This window comes from Corapipo altera, unplaced genomic scaffold (genome assembly GCF_003945725.1).
Source record: "Corapipo altera isolate COAL_440 unplaced genomic scaffold, ASM394572v1 53, whole genome shotgun sequence".
NCBI classification, from domain to species: domain Eukaryota; kingdom Metazoa; phylum Chordata; class Aves; order Passeriformes; family Pipridae; genus Corapipo; species Corapipo altera.
Genome location: NW_020884900.1, coordinates 3,502,127 through 3,521,601, shown reverse-complemented (window position 1 = coordinate 3,521,601; position 19,475 = coordinate 3,502,127). Strand labels below are relative to the sequence as shown.

The 19,475-nt window shown below is 37.6% G+C and overlaps 1 protein-coding gene across 5 annotated transcripts in view; it reads right to left on the bottom strand.

Annotated features, from left to right (window-relative positions):
• Positions 1-19,475, bottom strand: part of OGDHL (oxoglutarate dehydrogenase like) — a 54,751-nt gene that overhangs the window by 20,241 nt on the left and 15,035 nt on the right. For 4 of the 5 annotated variants that reach the window (XM_027649454.1, XM_027649452.1, XM_027649455.1 and 1 more), the window contains exons 5-16: positions 16,036-16,151; positions 14,131-14,285; positions 11,333-11,479; positions 10,614-10,704; positions 9,923-10,102; positions 9,415-9,543; positions 8,850-9,029; positions 8,438-8,590; positions 7,089-7,191; positions 6,339-6,467; positions 4,396-4,546; positions 1,061-1,188 (exon numbers count right to left, since the gene is read on the bottom strand). In XM_027649454.1, coding sequence (XP_027505255.1) covers positions 1,061-1,188; positions 4,396-4,546; positions 6,339-6,467; positions 7,089-7,191; positions 8,438-8,590; positions 8,850-9,029; positions 9,415-9,543; positions 9,923-10,102; positions 10,614-10,704; positions 11,333-11,479; positions 14,131-14,285; positions 16,036-16,151 — 1,662 coding nt within the window. Of the gene's footprint in view, positions 1-1,060; positions 1,189-4,395; positions 4,547-6,338; positions 6,468-7,088; positions 7,192-8,437; positions 8,591-8,849; positions 9,030-9,414; positions 9,544-9,922; positions 10,103-10,613; positions 10,705-11,332; positions 11,480-14,130; positions 14,286-14,881; positions 14,942-16,035; positions 16,152-19,475 lie in introns of those variants that run through there. The other variant, XM_027649456.1, reaches the window with a different exon arrangement.

Sequence of the window (19,475 nt, the reverse complement as noted above, 5' to 3'; positions counted from 1 at the left end):
CAGATTTCAACAGAAATATCCAGACGTGTCACTTCCTTTTGGATGTAAAAAAACCCAAATGCAGAAACCTCTGACTCACTCATAAAATTCACAGCAACATGGTAACAGGCTCAAATTAAGAAACCCCAGAATACATTGTGAGAAACAATAGGAAATTGGAAACAATCATTCTCTGAAATTAAATTCTTGCTTTTTATCTACGCCAATTATTTTTCTCACATTTATACACATCCTCGCTTTCCTATTGAGAGTTTACATTTACATGTTAGGGATACAAAAATGTGATTCTGTTCACAAGAATTCTACCACAGAACCAACAAAAATACCTAAAAAAAAAAAAAATCTCAGTTCTTCAGCCCATGCTCCAACTATACAGTTTTATACCACTTTAATTTTTAAATTATTAGCAATAGGTAATATGTAGCATTGTAAAAATTACTAAGTAATCAAATATTTCCAGAACTTTGAAACAAGCAGCTATCTATTACCATCCTTATCTACTAAAATGTTCCATCTTTTTCCTTCACACAATATTTCATTATTTATCCATAGAATCAGTAACACTTTGATAAATTATTAGATGTATTTGTTTTGTGCTCCACATTCCTCTTGCCACCCTCATCATGTCAGAGTGAGGTTATCCATTCTGTGTGGCTGAAGGTAAAATAATTCACTATGATTAATGCTATCACTAACAAGAATTTGCTTTCTTGAAATAGCACATTCAGAATAGCAGTTCAGATAAGGCCAGGATGGATTTTTATATCTGAGTTACAAACTGTCCCTGGTTTTCTTGTCAGTTCCTCCCCTTTTGAGAAAGCATCAAGTGCACCTTCCAGCATTGCCAAGATCAGCCACAACAGATGAATGCTTTCAAATGAATCCCAAAACTGTAAAATGTGGGGATGCTTGTTTAAGAGATGTCAGAACCTGGGAGGAAGAGCTTTGATACCTATTTCATATATAACCATTTTACAACTTTTTTTCCCCACATTCTTTTCCTTGCTGAAAGCTCTGCAGCAGAGCTATTAAAACACAAGCACATCTGTCAGAGACATACCTAAGACCCCATATTCGGACAGGGAGCTGTTGCACACGGTGTAGGGGGCCTGCTGCTCCCACAGGTGATTCATGGGGACACACGTTCTCTTGTCAACTTCTTGGTCATGTAGCACGTGATGGCGATGGCTGCAAAGAGTTGTTCGAAGAAATTTATTAACCAAGCATAACTTTGGGCTTCAACAGAGCTGCTTGCAAAGCTAAAGCATCAAAGGTATGTGCAAGCCACACAGTTGTCTTTGCTAAACACAACACCCTGGTTTGGTCAAAACCATGTGAAATACAATCACATCTAAATACAAGTGCTGCACTGTAAGAACTTATCACTGACTATCCAGGCTTGTTCTCCAGAACTCACAGAAACTGGAAATACCTCATCACTAGTAGAACTTGGGAGGGAAAGGGAAAAGGATGGGGAGGTTGTTGCTGTAAAACAGAATGATTAAAGTAAAAAACTGAAGAGAAGCAAAATTGTTATTTAAAAAATTTCTTTCTTCCTCCCTAATAGAGAATCTAATCATTCTTTTCCTTAAAACAACTGTTGTTTGTCTTTTATGCAAAAAAAATAATCTAATCTAATCTCAGCACCAAGACTTGAAGAAGTTGTGTCCTCTTTCCTGGTATTTCCACTCACATGCACCATTTACAGTTCTCTAGAAGACCATTAATCAGCATTAGAATGGGGCACCAAGGAATACTACCAAAACAGAGATGACTGAAGTAATTACTGTAATCCATTAACTCTCTGAGCAGACTAACTGAGTGAATCACAGCAATATGTCCAACTTTACAACTGCTAACATAAGGACAGCTATTGTACTGGTAACAATACTGTGCATTGTATAGCTGCCAGCAATGAACTAAAGTCTGGATCTTTTTGTACTTGCCTTTGCTATAATGAACAGTAGCAAAAGAGCTCTGAAATTTACTTAGAGGTCAACAACATAAGGCCAGAACCTTGAAAAACAGCACAGGGAGGGAAGTAGATAGATAGGGGAAAATTCAGACACCAGGCAGCTGTTTGGCAGAAACCATTTGTGCCACTGACATTTTGGTTTTGCCATTCAGCCAAAGACAGAAGGCCTAGATAGATGATAAGCTCCTCGAGCACAAAGTCTCGTGTTTACCAAGCAAGAGGTGATTAAAATGAGCATAGATGGACAGCCAGAAACATTCAGACATACAAGTCAGATGTGTGAAATTGTCAGGTTTACTGACATCAAACCAGTACAGACTCAAGTCTCTCTCTCCCCCTTTCCTTCCCTTCTCCAAGAGTGTGCCTCCAAGATGAGCAGGGGCCAGGTGCTTCTATCTGCAGCTTTACCTTGCTTCTATCTACTGATAGTGTTGAGGACTGAAACAGGAAGAAGCCAAGCCCTCACACAGAATACTGACAGAAAGGACTATTTTCTAGACAGCACTTCCCAAGTTCCAAAACAGTGAAAGCACCCCACCATGTTGTTTTCACTATGGCAACACAGTATCTTCAGTTCTTCCCAAATTCTAGCCTATACTCCCTCTTCAATTAGTCTCAGAGATTTGAGACATTATGTACTTCAAGGACTTTTGGGAGTGAAGAAGGGAGTTATTACAAAGAGAACATAAAATGACATACACTTTCTACATGTTTGCAATATGTTTTTTTCCAATAAAAATGCACGAGCATTTGCAAATGCCTTCAGTTGTCAGGGAAGTTGCTCACTCTTATTATAAATGACAAAGAAACTCAATTACAGCTAAAAAAGAGCAGCTTTATGTCTTAGATGTATGTCTTAAATGTGTCTGTACCACAAGTTAACTTTTCTACCTATTCCTCTGGTGAAATGAGCTCGAATACAGTAGATTGAGCTAAGTCTTACATATTTTTTAGTGTTCTCTTCTGTTTAACAGAGTAGTTAAATACTACCTGACTTCCTCAGGTCCAAGGCATTTTTTTCATCTCACTCTTTATTGTCCAGCTGCCTATCACATTCATAACAAAAATTCAAAATCTCACCATTGACCAGTATTTTGTAGATCCCACTACCCATCAGGCAAACTCAAAATCCAGCAGTAAAGCAGAACCAGGTTCTATAAATCAAACATCTGCATATCAGCTTCAGTCCTGAACTTCACAAGAATTCCCTGGAATGCCTTTTTACTTGTTTTCTAAAAGACTGAATAATAAAATCCAGATAGCACGGGAATCCTTAGCTAGCCTTCACCAGTCTAAATAGCTTTCTGTATGAACACTTTTTTTTATTTTTCCCTATATTGCTGTGAACATAACTTTTCTGGAAAATCTGGAAAATAGTTCTGAAAAATCCTCTTCCTCCAGTGTGAGAACTGGGAATACAGAAAATCAGTATTTGCAAGGTAAGTCTATTGGTGTGCTAGACATGACTAAGCTCACACCTGAAATAGGTAGGCAAGTTGCTAATCAATGAACATGGATGTTCCTGTCCCAGGAGATGCTCACTTTACAAGACCATGGTACTGAAATCAAGGAGGATGAGAAGCTGGAGAGGGGGGAAATCTCCCGATTTTCAGTTTTGTTTTCAAATCTTGTCCAAAGGATTTTGTGAAACTGCCATGAGAATGGAAGCAAAAGGAAGAAAGCCCAAAAGACTGGATACCAAATGAAGCTCGGCACAGAAAGAGAGTACTGTACCAGAGAAGACAGGCACCCAGATTTATTTCTCTTTTCTGCAAGCATGCACAATGAAGCACAGTACAGCTGCTAGTTCATTCACCCCAGGAACTGGCATCACATCAAAGGCTTCAATTAAATACATCATTAACATTTTACTCCACAGAGAATCAGGTAAGGCAGCAAACTGTATATGTATTACCAAGTGATCAGATTCTGCCTTCCTTCATGCTCTGTAGTCATTAAAAGTCTCAGTACAAAGGATCTTATTTGACTTTAAAAAGCCTTGCCAACTGGCAACATGTTTGTTCACAGGATATGCAAGTTCCAAGCAGCCACCACTGGAATGGTATTTAAAAGACTCAATCTCCTGCAGCAAGTCCCCTTATCTTATTTCTTAGCAATTAGATGGAATGCAGATGAATTTTTTGTTAAAAAGCGGGGGAAAAAATATAATTTCTGCTTTTCAGCAAGAAAAGGAAGAAACTATTTAAAAATATTTGTTCTGCCTTAAATACTCTTCTTTAAAATGCTGTTTACAGAGACACAGGAGATTTGATTATTCTTGACTGCTAGAAACTATAACGTTCAGCATGATGCTGAATAGCCCCAACTTCCCCCTCCCTGCAGAAGACCAAACTGTTTAAAAAATGCCAAGTTGTTTCTGTAAGTATGGGACCACATTCAACAGCTACCTCAGTACTCACCTGAAAGTACCTCTCTCCACATCCTGCCCACTTAGTCGGACATGGATGCCTTCCTTCAGAACAGAGCCAAAAGCCATGTACTCTGCTAAGGCCCAGTCAACAACCCTGTTCTTGGTCATTTCCAAGCGGGCTTTCAAAATCCGAGAGAGTCCTACAGTGGAATAAAGATCAGAAATGAATAAACCTACTTCAGAGAAATTTTATATTCATATTACATTCACCATTCTCCTTCCTCACTGGCTAATGGTGAGTTAAACAGAGATCCTAAATAGGGTCTACAAATTGTTTTTCTGGAACTGAACTGCTAGCAAAGTAAAAAAACTTTTTTCCCTGGCAATGGATTGCATAAAGTTCATACCTTGTTTTTGAAGAAAAAAGTAAGATTGGCTGTGTCAGAAACTACTGAGGACAATTAAAAGACCCATGGTGAAATACTTCTTTCAGATTTATTTCCACATCTCTAACACCAAGTACTTCTTGTAAGAGACTGAAAATATTAGCAATTTGGTTTGTGATTTTTTTCTTCATTCCTTTTCTCATTTTTTCTTGGCATTTGTCTTATTGGACTTTTGGAGATGTTATAAAGTGAAACAGGCTGGATTGATCAATACTATGAATATCATATAAATAGAAAAGTGTAGCAGCTTCCAACAGATTTTCAGTTGGTAAACAATAGTTGTTTTTTTAGTGAAGATTTTATAAGACCAACTTACCTTTTTAATTAGAATGTCTAATACTAAATTTTATTGGGTAACTATAATTTTTAATTCATCAGTGTCACAACAAAGTGCACAAATGCATAGAAGAGCTTTAAAGTTTACCCATTAAACTGTATCTGCTCAACAAGCCTGCAATTGATAACTGGGAATGCCCTATCATCACTACTTGTGTTTAATTGTCCCAAAGGAACACAAACACATAGAAAACCTATGGCAGACACACTTTTCTCTAGAGTCATCCATCAAGGAGTAGAAAGATTAGCTAGAGATTTTGTACAGAAAACAGCTCTTCCTCCTGATTCTAAGTGCATATCCTACAAGCCAACAAAAGAAAACAAAAATCCCTAAAAGTGCCTCCATGTTTCCCCATGGAATGAACATGTTATTACTCCCAGTAGTTGCTAGATTTCAACTCGACCAGGAAGTAAAATTATCTCAGAACTCAGAAGTAAAAGTATTTATTTACTTTTTTTTTAATTATCTTTTACTCAGAAGTAAAAGTATCTCAGACAGTGTTGGGATTCCACAGTGAAACAGGCACAGTTAGAAAGTCAGAACTGAATCTCTTCAAAACAAAAGCTAAGATTTTTTGAAAAAAATGCTATATATATACTATCATCATCATTGACGATGATGATAGCATTTATCATCAATGCTAAATGGTGAGTTGAAAGAAAAACTGTCAGAATTTGCCTACACAGTGTCCATTCAGCTGTACTAAAATTCAGCTCATAGTAGATCAGCAATGTTGCCAGGTCTAAGAAAGTCTCAACTGTATTTCTGAGCAGAAAGTCATCTAACTACAAGAAGTGTCTTAAGTGGGCCTCAAATTACCTCAGGTTTTAGCATAAGAAACCCCCACTTTAATAATGCCTCCTGAGATGGGTGTCTTACTTCCCAGTTAGTCTCACAAATATGCTGCATTTTCCAAAAGGACTTGAAGAATGAAAGAAGGTATTTACTTAACGTTACAAAAAACTTTTACCACCCTCAGAGGGAAATCTAATTTAATGAGGTATGGAACAGAAGTGATGTGATACTGAAAGAACATTATTATGCTGAGAACAAGCAGCAGGACCTTCACTGTCACATTTTCCTTATCCATAGAGTAGAAGAGTCAAAATAAAAAAGTCAGAGGCATTTTCCTGTTTGGGAAAAGGCCCAGCAACAATTTCTGTGCAGAAATACAGAAAAAGAGCAAGAGATACAAAGAGCCCAGCTGACCTGAGTGTATTTTGAAGTCTTTGACTGGCACTGAACTAGCTACATTGCCAATGTGAGTCAGCAGGTCTTCCGAAATGCCAGTGGGAGGACAAGACATGCTCTTGGGTTCTCCGTCCACATTAAAGAATCCTGGAAGTAAAAGTTTTGGTGAATGTTCAAGGATTGTTTAAGAGATATCTATATTATCTACAATTTATTTAAAAATTCACAACTCTTAAGTGACATTCTAAGCAGCAGACTAAACCTAGTTCTTCACCTTTCACTGGGAAACACAATAATTTTGGTTGTCTGCATGACAACATAACTTCATCTTACAGGCACACAATGATCTGCTTTGTTTCTGTTTTCACTCCCTGTGAAGTCCAACTATGTGGGCAGAGGCAGCCAATAAAAGGCATATGACACCTCAATCCCTCATATAAAAATAATAAAGCAAAGAGAGTATGAGACACACTCCTTCTTCCTGACAGCAGAGACAATTAACAGTACAGGAAAGCCACTTCTCTGCTGAACTGGGAAGACATCTTTTTCAAAGTCACACCTTACTTCACATGTTCTTTTAAGCAAAATGTTTATTCCAAGTTGATCTGGAAGAATGCTATATTTACCCTTAGCAGGGGCTAATCAAAGGTCACGTAATTCCATTTTAAAGCAACATTATCTGATAAAATCTATTTAAATCCTGGATTATGGACTCAAACTAAAAGTGCACTCGGATAACACTAGGATAAGTGAAAGGACACTTCTTACCAGGCCAAGGTGAATCAAGCCAGTGCTTGATATGTAGGATCTTATTATCCTTGGATCTAGTATATGCTTCTTCACATATTCTATCATACTTCGCAATTTCTTCCTGTAGAACAAAAATCTTTTTTAAAATGGATAAACACAACACCCTTGTATCATAGAGGTGACACCTATCATTCAGTAGGATAACACATTCTCTAAATAAATTATTTAGTTCACAGGACAGGTGTTACAGACGACTGTACCAAGAGCTGAAGCTGCAAGCTTTACTCTAGAATGAGACAGAACTGAAGTACCAAATATAATTTACAGTCATACTTCTAAGATCAGAACCATTCAGCTCTCTTACTCCTGGCTACAGAAGCCACTTAATACTGGAAAAGAACTTATTAGAAAACCAGTCTTTCTGGGAGAGTCTCGTTAAGAATCTGCTGGCCACCCCTGTCAAGGCAACAGATACAATGCCATATTCTGTAGAGGCAGAATGCCTCTGCAATATCTATGTTTCAGTCCAAAACAACATTCAAGTTATTGAGCCAGCTAATCTTTAAAGGCCTTAACAACAATGCTGAGCTCAGTCTGTACAGCAAAACATCCAGGATCCTGGATCCAGTCACCAAAGCCCATGCCACTACTGGCACACTCTTACAATGATTCAGGACAGTTACTTCTGCATGAGCTGTGATCACTCCTGCAGATAACAGAATCCACCTACAAAAACTTTTTTCTTGATCTGCAATGTCATGTCACTACATAGTTAGCCACACCTTCTCAGAAGGTCCTTTGCTGCAGCTGTACTCTACACACTCATTTTCAAAAAGGTTAAGGTAAAGACCTAACCAGTCGAATGCAGGCACCAGACTCTACACTTCATCCTTCTGGAATACTTCAAATGATCTCTGAATTTAGTTGAATTCTTGTAAGAAAATAAAAAGGCTAAATTGATTCTATTGCATCATTGCTGAACAAAAGCCTGCCAAGGTTATCAATATGAAGATACAATTATACCTGTGGGTGTCTTGCTGCTGAATCAAGAGTCTAGAAATGAAGAACAGCTGACAAATGCCTCTATTTTCCAATATTCTTATCTGAGCACCTTTTACAAATCTCAAAACTGAAGCAAATTTTTCCTATGCAATATGTATTAATTATTTCACAGTACTTTCAGTCCTTTTGTTACAATAATACTCTCTGTTTTACATGAAAATCCAAACCAAATTGAAACACAAATTGTCAAAGGGTGAAGACTTCTCACGGTGAAAGGAAGGTTTTCAAGCAGACAGCATACAGTGACAGTTGTGTCTTTCTACTGAACAGCTCCTTAGGTTCCCTTCAGCTCTGTTGATGTGTACCTCAAACTCCTGCAGTGTCACAGTCCCATCTGCAATCAGTTTGTCAGCATATTTCTTCAGCACTGGCACCTGCTTATGGATCTGTTTGTACATCAGAGGCTGGGTGAACATGGGTTCATCCATTTCATTGTGCCCTCTCCTACGGTAACAAACCTACAAAGGGAAAAATTGTTACTGTTGGTAAGGCAAAATGTAAAATGAAATCTTTCTATTTTATAGTTTTACAGATATTTTTAGGAGGTTTATAGTATAAAAAACACTTATGGCTTCTTGTGGGCCTGTTAGTTGTTTCCCTTTTTAAAATGAGAATGCTAAAGGCCTTTAAAATCAAATGTTTCTTTTCTAAGCCACAGAAAAATAAGAGAGTAATACATAATGCACAGAATGAAAAGTTAAGAAAACCAAGACTTACCAAGTCAACCACCACATCTTTATTGAATGTGTTTCGCCATTCTGCAGCCACATTGCACACATACATCACTGCTTCAGGGTCATCAGCATTCACATGAAAAATGGGAGCATTGACCACACGAGCAACGTCAGTAGGATATGGAGATGAACGGGCCATACGGGGGTCTGTGGTGAAGCCAATCTAAAAATGACAAAAACTTCTATTAAAATAATTTGGACATCTCCTTCTACTCTGGTTTGAATGCTTGAGGTTTGCATTTAATAGTAATTTACACAGCAGTAGCACCAGCTTTTCACTGTGGCTAGCTAGCTTCTTTTTGCTCCCTTAAAAACAAACCAAAGCAAACCTAATCCAATTAAGTGTTACAAATTGAATTAAATAAATGTAGGTGATAAAATACTATCCACTCAGAGTCGCTAGATACTATGATCACTTTCAGAAACACCCCAACCATTTCAATAAGCAGAGGAGACAATGCACTCAGCTAGTAACAATCAAGAATAAAAACAAACAGGAGAGCAACTATTCAGCAGAAAAGTTCATTGGAAAATGCTCTACTTGTTACCTGGTTGTTGACCACAACATGAATGGTGCCATTTGTGGTGTAGGATGGGAGGTCACTAAGATGAAACGTCTCATAAACCACTCCTTGTCCTGCAAAGGCAGCATCCCCATGTAATAGTATGGACATGACCTGAGAGGGAGAATCAGACACTTACATCCACACCTATATTAGAAACCAAAACCGCAATTTAAGCTTCTCAGTAGGATTTCTTTATCCATATTTCTGTAGTGCTTATAAAATAGAACAGTATTTTTATAATATACCATAAATTTCTCTGTATTTTGCTGCCTTTGTTCAGTTTGCAAACAAAAGAAAGCTTTAAGCCTACTTTCTCAAGTTACCTTTGAGGTACCATGTCAGAAACCTTATCTAGTTCAAGAGGTGATACGTCCCTTTTGTGGAGAAGGAAAAAAGGAAGATTCTGTGCTATGAAACTACTGGTAAACTATTTTTATTAAAAATACTATGAAAAACTGCCATTAAATTTACTATAGTAAACAATTTTTACCTTTTTCCCTGCTGTATCCCCTCGATAAAACTGCTCAGCTTTTGTTTTCCCCTGCACAACAGGATCAACTGCTTCCAAGTGAGAAGGGTTAGCCATCAGGGATAGAGTGATTTTCTTGTTTGTTGCTCGGTTGATCCTCTCATGGTACATTCCCAGATGATATTTTACATCTCCAGATCCCTAACATGCAAGATGCAATCATGATTCAGGAATGTCATTCATACCTGCTGCATCTGATCCACTACTCCTAAAATTTGTGCCTCAGCCTGAACAGTGCATCTAGTTAATTGCACATCAGTATGCACTATGGGTTTGACAACATAATTTCAAATTGGAACACTACTCCTATTCTATTACCTTACTATTGCCACGCAATGTTGGGTAAATACTTAAAGAATATTGATACTCATTCTATTTATATGAAACAAAGAAAGATGCCTAGAGATTATGAACTCAGTCAAACTCTTACCCATCTACAGTCATTCCTGAGTTATCTTCTGCATGTTAGAGGTACAACATAATCTTTACATTCATTAAGAAATTTCACCAAATCATGTTCCTCAAACTAGAAAAGAAGGCAATGCATTTCAGCAGCTGATAATGCTACTTTCATAATAACCATGACCAAACCAACTAAAAACTACTTTGAATGTTGACCTCTCTATACAGATCTCTTGAAAAAGCATCTTACCTCATCAGCTGCTTCAAGTTTGGGATCAAACTGACAGAAGATCTGCTCCAGCTCTTTTCGGATTACATTAGCCAATACATTCAGCCGACCTCTAAGAAAATTCCAGACACAGTTATGTCTCAAAAATGGCAGTAACAGAGTCAACAGCATAAAACTTACAAAACCTACAAACCACCCTATCAGAAATTTGCAAAAGTTCACTTCAAACTTTTGAACCTGATACCCTTGATTCAACTCTTCTTCCTATTGCAAAGTCCCTCCGATGGGTTCCCTCAGATGTTCTATAATAGCTTGCTATCCAAGTGAATTTTGTAGTTATCTAGCAGTCTTTATATTAATTATCTTAAATAATTAATTATCTTAATTATTAATTAAGTCTTTATATTAATTTATATTAATAATTAGTTAAGGCAGACTGCAAAAGTGAGTTCAATACTATTCACTAAGCTTTCCCACTTCCAGATGCTAGGCGACACCAAGGCTGCTGCCACTTTTGTTTGCAGCTTCAAACTACACTGAGGAGAGTTTCTCTACCATTTACCTGGGAGGCCTGTAGCCTCTCACTGACAGGCACTTGTTACACTTCTGTGTTCCCATTACTTGCTGAGACTGACTCTTGCTACCTCAGCTTTTTTAATATCAACTTCGTTAATAAAATTCTAGAACCTAAAACTTAAACACAGTGAGGCCATTTGTTAGGGTGTTTCCATTGACATTACCTATGAGGCATCCCCATTATAACATATTCAATTCCCATTTCACTGGATTTGTCAATGATGGTCTTAAGAGCAGGAATCATTACTTCACATCCTTCCAAACCAAATCTCTTTTCGGAAGACCACTTGCGAGCAAGGAAGTCTTCAAATCTTTGCCAAAAAGAAACACACAAAAAAAAGAGTGTTTGTGTTAAGATAATGTAGCAAATAGTGTAAAACATCTTTTAGCAAATAAAATTACACTGTTTTAAAACATCTGTGAATACAAGTTTTTAGGCCTCTGGAATTAAGTCACACATAGGGAGGAAAACACAGGAAAAATTAAGTCTTCTTTCTCCTCCATCTGAGAAGTATTTACTAGGACTTTGAAACAATTAAGAGTCTCCATCTCAGACCAAATTCACTTCCCAAGTTAAACTCTGTTCCCATGTACACAAATACTGACCACTGAGAAGGCAGAGTGACAGCAAAGAAGTCTCTCCTACGGATTGAAGAAAACATAGCAGAGAACCTGTATTAAATACTTGTAAAAAACCAGAGTAGAAAGCATGCTGATTCCATAGGTCCCATTCAATGGCAGGGCTCCTCAGACTGTGTGATGTAACGGTTGGGAGCTTGCCAAGAGCCAGGACACTGGTATCTCTGCCTCAGCTGCAGCAGTGGAATGATGTCAATCCCTGACAGCTCTGTTTTCTTTCACTCTTTAATGCATTTGGGCCAGAGGCAACGTGAGTGGTTAAAAAGTACCTTTTAACAAATGTTGAAAGGATTATATGTTGTAAAGCTTGGAGATACAAAAGGCAAAGAAAATACATCTTCATCAAAGTAACTGTATTGGTTACATCATCTGTGCAATGCCTCACCTCATAACACTGCCATAATCCATTAATACTCAACTTATTCCTCACTTAGAATGCTGACATTTACCTCTTTAGACTGAAATCCTGGAGGCAGTGAAATGAGTTGTTGCCAAAAGACTCTCCGTAGCTCACCCATTAATACCCTTACAATTCAGCCATCCAAGCAATAAGCCAGACCCTCAGCTAAGGTATTCTGCCAGAATCCCTCAGGAAAGTCTGTGGGACTATGCCAGTAAACTGGAAGTGGAGTCCCATGGGAACAGCAAGTCCTACAGGGTGAATCAAAGCAGTGTACATGCTGTTTTCCTCCTCTTTGCAGCTCCAAGTTAAGCCAGTATTGGACAAGCAGCAAGTTCATTATTCGAGGCAAATTGCCACTGAGTGTGCAGAACTACAGTATTTCACAGTCACATCTTGCAAGTCCCCCACATGCCACTATGAGTGCACAAAGGCTGGCAGCCCATCCACTGTCACTCCGCACATTCTGTACCCAGTGAGGAACATATCTCATGAAATGGATAATCTGGAAATGTTTGACCCTGCCCAGATCAGACTCCACATCAGGGTCTAACGTTTACTAATAAATATACAAAGTAGTTTAAAAATGTACAAGGAGTATTTTACAGAAGGAGGAGTTAAAAATGAGCCTTGTACAATAACCTATTGGTAAAAACCAGAAAGGATGAGAAATCCAACCTTAAAATTCAGTTTCAAGTACCTGAACTCTGCAGTACTTGGAATGAACATTTTTGAAAACCATATTCTGGAGCAAAACAATGAAAACCTGCTTCACAAAGCCACAAATCTCAAGAGCACAACCAGGTTTCTAAAAAATCAGATTTTTTCCTAGGTCATTTTCAAACCATAGAATAAAAAATGCACTGGAGAAAACAGGATAGAAATTTTTGTAAAACTATTTTTCTTCCATTTTCAGGAGAGAATTAAATTGGCAGAAGATGAACATCCTACTAGAAATCCCAGATCTTTTCACAGTTTACCCAGGAATAAAAGCACAAATTCTTGTCTTAAGATAAATGGAGGTGGTTCATACCGAGCACCTGTTAAACAACAAACAAACTTACTCAAGTGTAATATTCACTTGGCCATTAAGTTACATTTTTATTTCTGTTTAAATGAAACTTTTAACCAAACATACATTCTTGCTACAATACTGGCTAACAAAACACCTGGAAAAAATATCTTTTGACACCTCCAATGAGCACTTCACTTTTATGTCTTTGAACATGGAATCTTAACAAAAAAATGTGCCTTTATAAATCTCTGACACTTGTGTTTATCAAAGGACATGCAAACTGTTTCAGATTGTAAAAACTGGAATGAATCTTGTGTCTGAGAAGTCTTGTTCTAAGGATAAGAGGATAATTCAGTCTCTGGGATCACAGCATTTCCACACAGGTAGCCACAGTGGAAGCAATCAATAAGCTGTTTCTATATGTGCTCTCTTACACTGCAGAGACTAAAACTGCTGCTGCCAGGTCATGCAACAGTGCTGCACATCTTGGCACATCCCAAAAGAAAAAGGGCAGAAACAGGACTTGAAATAACATTCCAACATTATTCTGACACATATTTCCTGAAACAGGATACAAATCTTTAACACAGATCTATATCACTTGTCTGTTGAAACAACTTTTTCCCATTTTATTTCCTCAAGCCAATGAAAACATTGCCCGATATGCCACTAAAGGCTGGACAAATGTTACAGAACACAACCTGCCTTTTAAGATAATGGAACACTGAAAGTCACAACATAGACCCGGACACACCTCACAGCACACACTTTCCTTTGGTATCACAGCCAGGTTAACTGCACCCACCAGGGCTCCAGATTTCACTGACTCTATTCACCTCAGCAGTTTACAGATGGCACCAGCTCCCACCCAGCAGCCACAAAGCAGTTTCCCAGCACCACCCCAGTACCTCATTGAGCGCACCAGCCTGGCCAACAAAGTCCTTTTTTCCTCATTAGTAAACTTCATAATTCCCGGCGTCTCAAACTTCTGCCGGATCCACTGGCACTGCTCCACATCATTGATGAACATGAACTCCAAGCCAATGTGCTGGCAGTAGGTATTCTGGGAAATGAAAACACCAACAGAGAAGCTTTAGGAGCTAATGGGCCACAAAAAAACAAATAGATTTTTTAAGCTATATTCTCTGTTACTCTTCTGAAAGCTATATTGTCATCTTGCTCTTCCACAGTATCTTCCCCGCAGTAATACTATAAGTGAATAAATTATTTTACTGAATCTAGGTTTGTGCCTCAAAGCTTTCTCTACAAAGTAACAAAATTTTGAAAATGGAAGATTCTCATTTGGTGATGTATTCAAAGCAGGCCAATAAACCCACCTTAACTGGCACATTTCACCTAACTCAGTACTGTTCTTACAGGCATAGTACAGTCTTTTCTTTAGATGCACCAGCAAAGATTTCCACTAATTTACCAAAATTTACTCTGTCTTTTTTAAATGTCACCTGAAATCAAGCAATAGACAGTGAGAAGACAGGTATGAAGTCTCATGCAAATTATCTGATAACTGTCAAGTTTCAGAAACCTGGAAATCTCAAAAAGAATCCAAGCAGCTGAGAGCAGAGAAAGGGCAGGGAGAAATGCAAAGACACAACAGGAATTTTATCTCCTTGTTCATTTTTTAAATTTTCTTTTTCTTACCTTAAAAAGACTATTTCATCAGAAAAAATGTTACCAAATAAAAGTCAACAGAAGTAAGGCCTAGTGTGAGTTTGAGACAAAACCACTCTGAACAGAAAGGTTCAAAATCACTCATACAGAGAGCAGTATGTGCTCTCTACTGCCTCTAAAAAGGAATTGAATGTTAACTTAAATTAGAAAAAAAAAAATCCAAAGTTCTAGAGAGAAGAGGAAACCAGAGAGTTCTCTCTACTTAACACAAATCAGTTCCTTGAGGCTTTTAGATTTTGCTATTGATTTTGTCCATTTATTAGCACATTGCAATTTTAAGGATTATCTCTTGAAAACTGCTACACAGATAAGCTAGAAGTACAAAAACAAGAAAAAAAAAAAAAACAAATATAGAGCTCAAATGCACAACAGAGACAATATGTTAACAATTTACCAAGCTTCAGCTAAGCCAACATAAAAGTCAAACAACTGAGGATATTCAGCACTAAGTCACTCAGCAGTCTGCAAATTCATTACCATTCCTACTTGCTGTTTTGCTATTTGGAGTTCTCCTCGAATGATAGTGATTCCTTCAAATTAGTTTTGCTTTAAATTATTTCAGCTTTGATGACGTCTTATGGCTTAAACCTTATTACCTGTCAGACAGTGAAACTCTACAAAAATGATTGGGGATGGAAAACAAGGAAATCACCGTCTACAAGCTACAGCTGGGCTTTCACGAATTTGGGACCCAGCCTTCACATTTTATCTCAAGTAAAAGTCTCACTAAAGCTGGGGATCTGAAGGCAACCTCTGAACATCCTGAGCACTGTATACAGAGCTGTTTTATCTGTGGTTCAACACTTAAAAGACAATTTCTAAAGGCTCTACTCCTTTAAAGCGATATCAGTTCTTGACAGAGCGAGGGCTCGAATTAGTATTCTACCATATTCACCTCTTTTATACTCATCCTTAATCTATACATTTCAGATATCCAGGTAATGAACCCAAAGGTGCTGCTACCTCTAGAAACAGTACAAAGGTTATTTTTCATGTCACTTGAATTCTTTACATGCTCAGTTAATAACTGACAAATGAGAAGTTTTTTTTGTGACTGACAACTGGAAAAAGTTCACTTACAGTCTGGATGAAAACAATCATAAATTCAAAAATGTCCCACTGACCTCCAGGCGTTTGATGATCTCTCGTAAAGAAAGACTGTTCTCATTTCCTCCTATGAAGGTGGTTGTTGGCAGCTGAAAGACTTTGTCCAAATCTGATTCATGCAAACCATAAAACCCTACAACAGGTACATTATTGATTTGCAGAGTAGGGCAGGAGACAAAAAGGAAACCAGCATTGTTTTTCAAACCATGGCAGTTATGTTTAATAAAACAATATTAAGAAAGAAGGTACCAGAATAAAAATTGAAAATGTGAATATTTTTTAGGTATCCATTAGTAAAACGCACTTTAGTCTGGATTTTAAAAGTAATATTTTAATTAAGTAGTCATCATTTGGTTGGAGGTTAAACCATTCTTTCTTGAATGCTCAGACAAAACAACTGAAATTAAAATCACCCAAATCTTTTTTATGTTTTAGCATATTAGCACATATGCCATTGATTCTGCATACTATATCTTTCAGTTCACTCTATAGTAAAACAATTAACTGTGATGATTGGGATTTATTCCTTACTCTGTCATGAGCAACAAACACAAAAACAATCCCTCCTGACAGAGAGAACCAGCTGGTTGGAAGCATACTACATTAACAGATACACTAAGAGAAAATACACAACATGCTCAATGGAATGCAGTACAAGCACTCTGGTAGAACTTCCAAGGTGTTTCTATTCACTCTCTTTCTCTTTTTAGGGTAGTTTGAAATAGTCATGTAATGACCTGCACACAAGGATTTCCACACCCCCACCAACTAAAACAAGGAAAGCATATGTTTAAGCATATTGGCCCATCTTGCTTTAGACATACCTAAACTTCTTCTGGCTGAGAATATTATTTAAGAAAATACTTCACTTAACTATTATGCAGTTTCAAAAAACAAAATACACAGCAAACAAGACTGAAAGATTGGTTAAAGACAAGTTAAAAGCTTTGTATGATATAAGTTTAACCTAAACCTGTAAAATGAAGAAAGGAAAAATAGCTTCTTACTATTGTAAGAAGCAAATGTATGATATTATTAGATATTATATACAGTAGCAGAAAGTCATATGTACATTAAAACTATGTATTTCACAGAGTTTCTGTGTTGGAAGGGACCCACAAGGACCATCAAAAGTCCAACTCTTAACTGAATGTCCTGTACAGGGATTGAACCTGTGACCTCAGCACTGTGTTCCAACCAACTGAGCCAATTTCAAAGGTTATGTGGGTATGCATGTGTGAAAATATTTTAAAAATTAAAAACAGCTTCTTTTTAACTTTGAATTCTTTATCTTGGTTCCAGATAAGCTGCAGACATGCACTTTAACACTGACAAGACAGCCTGCACATGACTCTTAAATCAATAAAGAATAGTTCTCCCTATTCCCTACTAAATGACTTTTCTGAAGATGAAAACGAAGCAGCAATTTAAAGACGAAATAAGAACAGAACTTAGCATTTAGAGTTGAAGTCAGGCCACAGGACTGCATTGGCACCACTTTTACTATACAGCACTGTCAGTAAATAACACATTCTCTGCTTTAAAAATAATATATTTTAAAATAGTCATTTTGGTTTTAGTAACAATTTTAATAATATATTAAAATTTCAAACCTGGAGCAACCAAAAAAAAAGGGTAGGTACCACTACTTCTCCTTTTTGGTATTGTAAGAGGTGTTTTCCCAGCAGGAGGTTAGAGGGACACAAGGAATGACAGGGGCTTTAGTGTCATTTGAAACAAAGCAGTGCTAACTGTTTTGGTGGGTTTTTTCTTTGCTGACTTTCCCTCAGACTTCACAGGCTCTTCATGTGCTATCATGCATAAACCAGAACACGTACAGGAGTGATCTGGGCAAACAAAGAACATCTGTGCTTTGTACTGCAGCACCACATATTTACTGAAGCATCACCTCATGTTTAAAGAGATACAACCTTACTGAAATCCTGAGAGCAATTCTATAACTTGAATCATGCAGTAGGTACATCTGTGACTACCTGCATTTTCGGAAGCAACTCTCAGAAGAAACTTCCCACCACAAAGTTTCTCAAAAAGAAACCAGAAGGTAGGATGAAGTAAATGCACAGAAAAAAAATCAAACACTAAAATACTTTCTGTATTGGCAGAGACGTTTCATAAGTTTCCTGCCTGGAACATTCAAGGATGGGCAACATTTGAGACCCTCCTCTTTTTTGCTGTGCCAAGACTAGGGTAGAAATTTTGTTTGCCCTCACAAACTGAAATTACTTCAGTTACACTCTCAGAGACATCTCATTCAGAGGTCTCACATATTTTTCCTATGGGCACAAGGGCTTCAGTGTGACGCCTTCTGACCAGTCACAACACTGTACTAAACTATCTGTACATTCCAAAGAAATGTGCACTGATGTGCTGGCTCTGACCCATGCTCCAAACTATATTCACTCACCACATGTCTAATGTATTTTCTAGTAGGTACTTTCTTTTAATTAAAAGTGACAAACTTCAGAGAGAATGCACAATTTGTGTAAGCACCTCTCAGTTTACAGTCTTAGGCACTCTACTGCCTTTATGTGATCAGAACTGCTTCTTTCCCTACCACTGTAAATAGAAAACACAGCAGCAACCAGGCAGTAGATGAGCTTACAGTAAAATTAAGAAGAATGTGCTTTATCTACTGCTTGCACTACGTTTTATGGCTGGTCCAAAAAGCTTCCCAACACATCAAAGAAAAATTGATTCAGCGTCTTCATCAAGCAGAAAACCACATTTTAAACAAACCAGGTAGATTGAAGAGTAGAGAAAAATCAATCAGGTGTTTTTTTTATTCAAGCAGAGAGAGGCAAAGCAATTGATCAGTGCAATTTCTGAGACCTGCCCTTCGAGCAACCAGAACTACCTTTACAAAGGCAGACCTTGTGCACTACACTCTTCCAGCAGTAAACTCAAGTGATCACCATTGGATTATACCCACAAGCAAAGAATTCTACACTTTCCATCTTTTCTTTTGATAACTTCAAACAGACTTCTTCAAGACATATAGAAGGAATAAGTATCAGACACTAGAATCCAAATCGGGTATGAAATTTTCCCTAAGTCCCTCTGTCCAGTGTTTTATTTATTGCTTGTTTTCCCTATTGACTAGCCTTCAGATGTCCCCAGTTCAAACACATATCAAACATAATGGTGTAAGAGTAATTTAGATTACCAGAGTCTTGGCCTAATGTACTGATTAGTATTAATTTCTGGTGTGTTTCAAAAATACAAGATTTAGGGGTTTTATAGAGTGCTTATAATCATCATTCACCAGAAGAAGAATTCACAGGAACCTCACCTGTGATCTCAGAGTAGAAATTCCATAGTCCTGAAATTTTAGCCCTCTTACAGATACTCAAAGGCACTATTTCGTGATACCAGCAAGCAGAAAAGATAAAAGGTTCCTTGAAATGTGGCATCCCTGCCCATGGAGTGAGGTTGGAAC